The 10024-nt window shown below is 36.1% G+C and overlaps 1 protein-coding gene across 1 annotated transcript; it reads left to right on the forward strand.

Annotated features, from left to right (window-relative positions):
* Positions 1-294: 294 nt before the first annotated feature.
* On the forward strand, positions 295-4823 carry LOC136036959 (phosphatidylinositol glycan anchor biosynthesis class U protein-like). The gene is made up of 2 exons (XM_065719355.1): positions 295-364; positions 3559-4823. Exons 1-2 carry the CDS (start codon positions 295-297, stop codon positions 4821-4823), a joined length of 1335 nt encoding a protein of 444 aa, XP_065575427.1.
* Positions 4824-10024: the final 5201 nt, after the last annotated feature.

The raw sequence follows: 10024 nt of genomic DNA on the forward strand, positions 1-10024 counted from the left end.
ATAAATCCTAGAATGGCAGAAGAAACAGCCGAGAAAGCTGCTCAAAGACTTAATGCCAAAAGAGTTGCGGCTAATAGATAAAGTAAGAAAAGAAAGTGTGCCGAGGAATCACAAGAATAGCGTGAAAACAGGCTTGTTTATTAAAGAGAAATTACCAAAAAAAATCATGCCAAGGAATCACCAGAACAACGTGAAAACAGGCTCGCGGCTTAAAGAGAAATTACTAAAAGAAAGCGTGCCGAGGAAGCTGCTCAAAGAGTTAATTCAAAGAGAAATTTTAGTATAAATCCTACAATGGCAGAAGAAACAGATGAGGTAGCTGCTCAAAGAGTTAATGCCAAAAGGCTTGCGGCTAATAGAGAAAGTAAGAAAAGAAAGTGTGGCGTAGAATCACAATATTCATCAGTGATAGAAATTCTGAATTGAATGCACGTTGCAATAGCAATAATAAAGAAGCATAACGGTACAACCATCGAAGTAGATGATCAGTGGGTTGTTCCATATTCACCTTTATGATCAAAAAAATTTAATGCACACATAAACGTTCAATACTGTAACTCCGTAAAGGCGATCAAATACATATGTAAATACGTCACCAAAGGCAGCGACATGGCAGTTTTTGGCTTGCAGTCCAAAATCAGTGATATCGATGAAATCGTATAATATCAGGCTGGAAGATACATAAGCAGTAATGAAGCTGTTTGGCAAATTCTTTCATTTCCAATACATGAACGAAGTCCAGCTGTTGTTCACTTAGCGGTAAATATACAGAATGGTCAACGTGTATATTTTTCGGAATCCAACGTGCAACAAAGAGCCCTGAATCCACCAGATACAAGGTTAACTGCTTTCTTTTAGTTATGTCAAAATGATTCTTCTGCAAAAAAACTACTGTATACTGAAGTGCCTTCGTGTTACACGTGGAATGCTCAAAATAAAGCATTTGAACGTCGAAAACAGGGTAAGTCAGTCGACGGCCAATCTACCATCTTCAGAGAAACCACGATAGGAAGAATCTACACCATTCACCCCTATCAACATGAATGCTTCTTTCTCCGCCTGTTTTTGGTGAATGTACCTGGTCCGAAGTCCTTTGAGTATTTGAGAACTGTAAACAGTACTATGCGTGACACTTTCCATGGTGCATATCAAGCTATGAATTTATTGCAGAACGACCAACACTGGTATAACTGCATCAATGACGCGTGCGAAACGTCAACTGCAAGTCAAATTCGTGCATTGTTTGGAATCGTACTAACAACTTGCTCTCCTTCAGCTCCTACAGAGTTATGGGATAAACATAAATCGAAAATGGCCGAGGATATGCTCCATCGAAAACAGTTAGAGACGTCAGATATGACTTTTGATTTTACATCAGAAATTTATAACTACACTTTAGCTATTATTGAATATTTTTGCATATGTATTGCAAACAAACCTCTTCAGGATTTGGGAATGCCTTCACCTAATCGTAACACTGCTGTTTCGACATGTGTAGAAATGGATCGTGAACAAAGTTATAACACGATTGATCTTGTGTCGTATATACAAAATAATATTTTTAAGTTAACGTCTGAGCAAAAGTACATGTTATGATAAGATAGTGCATTGTGTCGATAACAACGTTGGAGAAATCTTCTTTTTGGATGCGCCAGGAGGTACTGGTAAATGTTTGTGATAAAATTGATTCTGATATCAATTCGATCAAAAAATGACATAGCGTTGGCAAATGCGTCGTCCAGAATAGCCGCAACGTTGCTGCCTGGTAGAAGAACTGCTCATTCCGCTTTGAAATTGCCTCTGAATTTGTATTCTACAGAAACTCCAACGTGTAATATTTCCAAATCATGTGGGACGGGTAAAGTATTGCAGCAATGCAAACTTATTATTTGGGACGAGTGCACAATGGCACACAGAAAATCGCTCGAGGCTCTGGATCAATCATTGCGAGCTTTGCGAGGAAATTCAAAACCCTTTGGCAGTATATCAATATTGCTTGCGGGAAATTTCAGGCAAACATTACCTATAATACCTAGATAAACCTTTGTAGACGAAATGAATGCTTGCCTGAAAAATTCAAATTTATGGGCACACGTAAAGACATTAAAATTAACTACAAAAATACGTGTCCGATTTCAAAACGATGTCTCTGGTAAAACATTTTCAGATCAATTGCTGGCAATTGGAAACGGAGAGCTCCCAATAAACTCAATTTCAGGACGAATACAACTGCCTGCTGAATTCTTTAATTTAGTGACGTCCAAAAATGAATTGGTTGAAAAGGTATTTCCGAATATTCTAACCAATTATAAAAATCATAAATGGCTAAGTGAAAGAGCGATTCTGGCTGCTAAGAATAAAGACGTCCACGAAATCAACAATATTATTTGACCGAGATTCGAGACCAGGCAGTCCTTTACAAGTCAGTCTATACAGTGCTGGAACCAAATGAAGCGGTCAATTATCCATCTGAATTTTTAAATTCCATGGATCTCCAAGGGGTTTCCACCACACGTGCTACAACTAAAAATAGGCGTACCAATAATACTGTTACGAAGTATCAACCCACCAAAGCTTTGCAATGGCACGCGACTTGCCGTAAAAAAAACAATAGAAAACGTAATATAGGGAACTATCTTGACAGGGCCTTTTGAGGGTGAGGCTGTTCTTATTCCTCGCATTCCCATGATTCCAACGGATCTGCTTTTTTAATTTAAAAGACTGCAATTCCCAATTCGATTAGCATTTGCAATCACCATCAACAAAGCTCAAGGGCAATCATTAAAAAATGCGGTATAGATCTTAATACAGATTGTTTTCCCCATGTACAATTGTACGTTGCATGTTCGAGGGTCGGTAAACCTGACAATCTATTTATATGCATAGACAATAGGACAGCGAAGAACGTTGTATATTCTTAAGTTTTACGTAGTTAATTTGTATTGTATATGTATATGTATCTATCTATCTATCGGTATAAAAATAAGTTGTATGTATGCATATTTGTTTGTTTGTAAAAAGAGTGCTTGCACATGACGTCATTATAAGTTTATAAGGCTTTGTATACGCACAGACAATGGGACAGCAAAGAATGTATATTCGCAAGTTTTACGTAGTTAAAAACATGTATATTAATCAATCTATATTCACAGGTGGGATACAGGGACATAATTACAATGGTGCGTTACGACTTGCGTGCGCAGGGCGGGGGGGGGGGCGAAGCACCACACCACTAGCTAGTTGAGAAATAAAATATAGTTTGCTATATTTTTACGTCCTTTAACTTGGAATATAATCTTCACTTCAAATAAACTAAATAATAATTACTAAATAAATAACTATCAAATATCTTCAAAAATATCTTTTTTAATAGTTGCAAAAATCTTGCATCTTATGACTGTGAGTATTTCCAGTCAAGCAGCTAGAAATCGCACAAGGAAAATTTACAAAGCATTCTGTACTGTGCCTATACTGTGCCTTTAATGTGTCTATCCACATGTCTAGACATATCAATGAGTATGCTTTTACATTTAAGGAATATGCTTGTAATTTTTATAGGATTGTTGCATTTAGTTTTAAAGAAAATTAGTAATATCGATCTTAGGTTTAGACCTGAGATTTTTGTCCCAACAAATCATGCTGATAGAATCAAAGAAGGAATATTTCTTAAGAATATCATCGGGAATGCTTACTCTGGAGACTTGGTCCACGAACAACCATTGTTTCTTCTAGCCTTTGAAATTTTACAAGAATATGGATTGGATTCCATTGCAATCACAGTGTCTCATTTTGCTTGTGGTATTTTACTATCGTGGGTAGGACGGGAGATAGCCATAGACATTGTAAAAGGGTTAAAGAGGAACAAAGTCTCTGAATCTTCACTGTCTTTAATGCCTCACGCTGAAGATTATGTCAATAGCATGGGTGATTGGATCCTCAAAGCTTATTTTTGTAATCCACTTGTGCTGTTAACCTACATTAGTGAGTCAACTTCAATATTCAACAATATTTGTCTTGCTGCCAGTCTATATGGCACGGTTAAGGGTTCAATGGTACTATCATCTATATTCTTGGCCTTGGCAGCGTACCGTGACCTATACGCTATCCCCATGTTGATCCCATCTACTGTATACATAATATCAAAGAAAAACTGTTTGAAAACACAAAGGAAATGGCCCAGTATGTATACTTATGTTTTTCTTAACCTCACAATCTTCATCACTACACTCGGATTTTTCCTATTTTATTCATTTAAAATAACAGGAACGTGGAAATTTTTGGATGCCACATATGGATTTGTCTTGAAAGTAACAGATCTTCGTCCAAATATTGGTCTTTTTTGGTACTTTTTCATCGAAGTTTTTGGAGATTTTAGTAACTTTTTCCTCTACGTTTTTCAGGTAAATACCATTTTTTATATCGTACCTCTTACAATGAGGTTTCACAAACACCCTCCACTTCTCATCTACGCTGTTATGAGCTTACTGGCAATTTACAAGGCTTACCCTTCAATAGCTGACATTGGAATTTATATTTCCCTATCACCTCTTTGGATATATACTTTTAATCATACTTGGCATAGTCTTCAACTGTTGTTCATGTTTGTTGTATCATGTATATTAGGACCAATTTTTTGGAGTCTCTGGATCTATTCTGGCACTGCTAACGCTAACTTCTTTTATGCAATGACACTATTTTTTAATGCCAGTCAGATTTTCTTGTTGACTAATATTGTCCTTGGCAAAATTAAGTGTGACTTTTTTTCAGAAAATGGTTTGGATTTGACAATTGATGAGAAAAAAGTAAGCTTATGCTTGGAGTGAATAATAATGGATTTATTGCATCTTATATTTACAAACAATTGCGCAGCACCTTCGGATCAAATCTAGTGCCAAATACATAAAATTGATCACTGTAATGGAGCTAAGACAGTAAAGAAGTTTGACATTTCAAAGATGTAATAAACTCCCTTATTTTACGCATAACATTGCAGGTTTAACTTGGTAGGGGAGAGGTGGGTACAGTATTGCAGTCTGCTACAGTGGCGCACTTGATCCCACTGCCACCTGTAATTAGATTAAATTCTAAAAAAATACGCACTAGGAGGGCAGTCACATGGTTTATGATCGTCAGCCATTTTCAATTTTTTGGGGCGATTGCAGTTTTTGAGGTATGTGATTAAGTGCTTTGAAAAATAAAATCTTGGACAAATGGAAAATATTCTTTGCCTTTGCTAAGGTTTGTAGGCTACAAATAGTGTCGAATTCTGGCGAATATTAGTTCATCTGGAAGCTCCAACATATCTAAACATAGTGCAGCCATCTGTTTGTCTCTCGGTCATTATTTCAAATTTTGGTTCACAAAATGGATAAAAGAGGGCATTTCGGCTACAGTGGCGCATTCACGCGGTAGGTAGCCTATATGATAGTTTTGACTTCTACTACTACTACTACAAACTCATCGCAGCCTTAAGCCGCCTGAGTTCAAGTTCAAGTTCAAGTTCATTTATTTATAAATCGCACATACATGTATATATAAATGACATAGGCCCATGGGGAGACAAGCTCAAAAAACTAGGCCTAGACAAAGATAAAATAATAACACACTACAATACAAAGATAAACATGACGGCAAAGATACAATAACACAACAATAATATGAAAGTAGCAGCTAGCCCAGGATCATTCAATACTATTGAAAAAATTAAAAATGTCCATATTATTAAATATAAATTAATACTGGAAGATAGCTGAGAGGCCCATAATCACCCAGAGCAACGAATCATACAAAAACTTTGCCTTACTAAAAAGATACTTAATTAAAAATAATCCTGAACTAAATGAAATTTAAGTTTCCTTTTTATTAAATGGATAGAGGAAAAATTATCAATTGGAGTCTTGTGAGCATCCCAGCACCGAGCTATTGACACAAACGGAGCGAATTTAGATCTCTCAGTATTATACTTGTCAATGTAGATATCCTTTTTTTGTCGAGTGTTATAATTATGTAAATCTTGTGATTGGGAGAACAAACTTTGATGGAGGTAATATGGCGGTAATTTCTTAATGTCATAATTGATTTTGAAAAGAATTGCTCCAAAAGCAAATTGTTGAGAGACTGGAAGTATATCTAGATAAGTATATAAAGATGCAGTAGAAGACTTATTTGGAAGTTCAATAGGTGATGGAATAAACAGTTTAAGGATTCTTAGGGCTTTATTTTGTAAAATCTGTATTGGTTTAATATGGCTTTTAAATGTAGATAAATATACTAGAGAACAATAATTAATATTAGTCTGAATCAGAGCAAAATAAATACTTCGTAAAGCAGAGTAGGGCAAACAAAGCTTCAACCTTCGCATTAAACCAACATACCTTGAAATCTTTAATCGTAGATTTTGAATGTGTGTTTTAAAAGATAAGCTTTCGTCAATCACAAGTCCAAGGTACTTTATCATTTTCACACGAGATATTGATAATAGATACTTTGAAGAAGTAAATCGGATACGAGGGCAGATATTTGACTTTCTACCGTAAATTATCAAAATAGTTTTTGATACATTCAAAGCAATAAAATTTGAAGAACACCAATCAAGAACATTAGAAAATGCAGTATTCAGTTTTGCCTCCAGCTCCTCGTCATTCTTTTCAGAAATTGAAACTGCCGTATCATCAGCAAAATGTGTGTTGAGACACGGGGATGTAAAAGCGCGGTGAAAATCATTTATATAAATTAAAAAAAGGAGAGGACCTAGGACAGAGCCCTGAGGTACCCCAACCTTCGAAGACTTAGGTACAGGTGAAGAGAGGAAATTGCCCCCGTCTAATCGTTGCTTTCTCTTATCAAGATAAGATTTAACTAGATCCAACGCCGGTCCACGCACACCACAATTATCCAATTTACTAAAAAGAATACAATGGGATATTGTATCGAATGCTTTTTTAAAATCTAAATATATTGTTGCTGGAATTTCACCTCTATCTAAGCATTCATGAATATATTGGATGAGAGCAACGACAGCATGTTCAGTGTTGTGTCCAGACCGGAAACCAAACTGGGAATTTGTGAAGAAATTAGACGATTTAAGAAAGTCATAAAACCTCTTATAAATTGCCTTCTCAAGTATTTTAGAAAATGCTGACAGAATAGAAATAGGGCGGTAATTTGATGGATTTTCAGGAGAGTCACCTTTGTGAAGCGGAACTATCCGCGCTTCTTTAAAAGCAGATGGGAAAACTCCAGTTTTAAATGAAAGATTAATTATATGCTGTAATGGTAATATTATTTCAGACAGTATTTCTTTAACAATTTTAGAACTAGACCCGTCAATTCCCGCTGAATTACCTGGATTTAGATCACATACTATTTTTGTTATTTCAGAATGAGAAATAGGCCCGAGAAAAATTGAATTACTTTGAGGAGATGGAAGGTATGAAGAAAAATGTTTATTACTACGTGAATCAAACTGGTTCATTACTGATAAAACAATTTTCTCTCCTATTTTAGCAAAATAAGTATTCAAAATATCAGCCACTTTCTCCGATTTATTAGTAGTCGAACCATCTTCTAAACTAATAACTTCAGGAAAATTCGACTTACTTTCTTTTTTTATAAAATAATTAATTAAAGACCACGTTTTGCGAGGAGAATTTTGAGCTTCTTCGAAGGACTTTTTATAATACAATTGTTTTGACAAACGTATCATTGTGGTTTATTTATTTTTGAAAATTCTAAAATTTTTAATATTATAATCAGTTGGATTCTTTAACTGCTTTTTAAATAACTGATTTTTTTTCTTAACTGATATCAAAATTCCAGACGTTATCCATGGCCGTATAGGAAATTTATCTCTGCAAATTTTAATCGTAACAAATGGGCAACTAGAATCAAGGCAGCAATTGAAATTTCTTAGAAAATTATCAGTTGCCATATCTGAATCCTCCGTGGATATTACCTCCTGCCAATCCAATAGTCGAAGGCTTTCATTCAGGTGCTTTAATGTTATTTTATTTATTAGCCGTCCTTGACGTTCCTTACTTACCTTTGGTATTTTATAAGTAAGAGCTAAATCTGAAACCAGCAGGAAATGATCCGATATATCACTTAAAACAGCAAAATTTGCTTGAATAGGTAAAGATGCAAAAATATTATCAATGAGAGAAGCAGAACTAGGTGAAATTCTTGTAGGTATCAGGCAAGTAGGAAGCAGACACGCAGAAAAGCAAGAAGACAATAACTCAACAGAGGATTCATTTGAAGCTTCTAGAAGGTCAATATTGAAATCTCCGGAAAGGATTACATCTTTATTTTGAAAATGGGGTTGATGCAAAAATCATGGACTTTAGAGAGGAAAGATTTGACTGGAGAAGAAGGCGGTCGATATACTACGCAAAAAAAAACATCTTTTTTTCCAAGACTAATTTCAGTCACCATTACTTCAAAAAGCATTTCCTCATGAGAACCTTCCAGATTTGCAATGCATCGAAAAGAGATACCTTCTTTAACTAGTACTGCTAAACCACCCTGGCGCCTAGTCAATCGGTTTTTAAAAATAAATTGATATCCAGGAAAAACAACCTGAGGAGTCAGGTCTGTAAGAAAAGTCTCACAGAATCCAACGACATGACAAGATAGTTTATGAACTACATCGACAAGATCATCCTGTGAACTAAAAAAACCCCTACAATTTAAAAATCCTGTTCTCACAACACCGGTACTGGGAAGATCAGAAACTTCGGAAGGTAATTTATATTTACAATTTGGAAAGTTAATTAGCCCACCGTCATTTATCTTATTTCCTGAAAATTTATCATGGCTCTGGAATATGGAAAAATCAAAAGGGTTAGACTCAAGGTATCTCAGTCTATCCCCAATACAATTATCATCCAATGTACAAAATCAAAATTATGATCCGAACTAGCAGAAACTTTCGCAAAATGCATACCGTCTGAGTCTTAAAGTAGCAAAAACAACTGAACCAGTGAGAACTCGAAAATAATGAAAGAAAAAGAAACTGCTTGAAAATAAATAGAAACAGGAGAGAGAAATGGAACATATTCATTGTAAGATGAAATACGGACACTGAAAAATTATTGCACTCAATTACTTCATATAAATAGAAACACACACAAAAAAAGAAAGAAAAAGACATAAAATAAACACATAATAAGCTACAGAGGGACGAAAAATGGAACGTTTTTTCCCTACAGAGGAAAAAAAAAATGCAATCGTATGAACAGAGAAACATTAAATATTGGTCTTTTGCAGAATGCCTAATGAAGCAGAGCGTATGAAGCTTGCTGTGCACACGCTACTGGAATTGAAGCTTTCACAACGGGCTGCTGCCAAAAAATACGAGATCCCAGAGACAACACTCCGTCGATATGTAAATAAGGCTCGCAACGCATCGGACGATAAAAAGCTGACTTTAAAACTTGAGCCGAATTACCAAGTCCGTCAAGTGTTAACTGATGAACTTGAACAGCAACTTCATGATTATTTGATAAAGGCATGCAAAATGCACCATGGTTTGACACGGCTCAACGTCCGCCAATTCGCTTTCGAAATTGCAAAGATGAACCAATTGAAGGTGCCATCAACATGGCATGAGAAAAAGACGACGGGGAAAGCCTGGTATTACAGTTACATGAAACGCTTCCCAGACCTGTCTATCCGCAAAGTGGAGGGAACAAGCTTGGCCAGAGCCACGGCATTCAACAGAACAACTGTAAACGAGTTCTATGACAATTTGGAGACTGTTACGAATAAGTTTAAGTTTCAGCCTAGTGATATTTATAACTTAGATGAGACGGGGGCAACAACAGTGCAGAGACAACCAAATGTGATAGCACCCAAGGGGCACAAACAGGTGGGCCAAGTGACTTCTGCTGAGCGAGGCGAACTGACCACAGTCTGCTGCACCATTAATGCTCAAGGTAATTTCTTGCCACCCTACTTCGTCTTCCCAAGGAAAAGATTTGGCTCCCAGTTGATGAATGGTGCACCACCAGGCAGTGGCGGTAGC

The sequence above is a fragment of the Artemia franciscana genome, chromosome 16 (genome assembly GCF_032884065.1).
Source record: "Artemia franciscana chromosome 16, ASM3288406v1, whole genome shotgun sequence".
Taxonomy (NCBI): Eukaryota; Metazoa; Arthropoda; class Branchiopoda; order Anostraca; family Artemiidae; genus Artemia; species Artemia franciscana.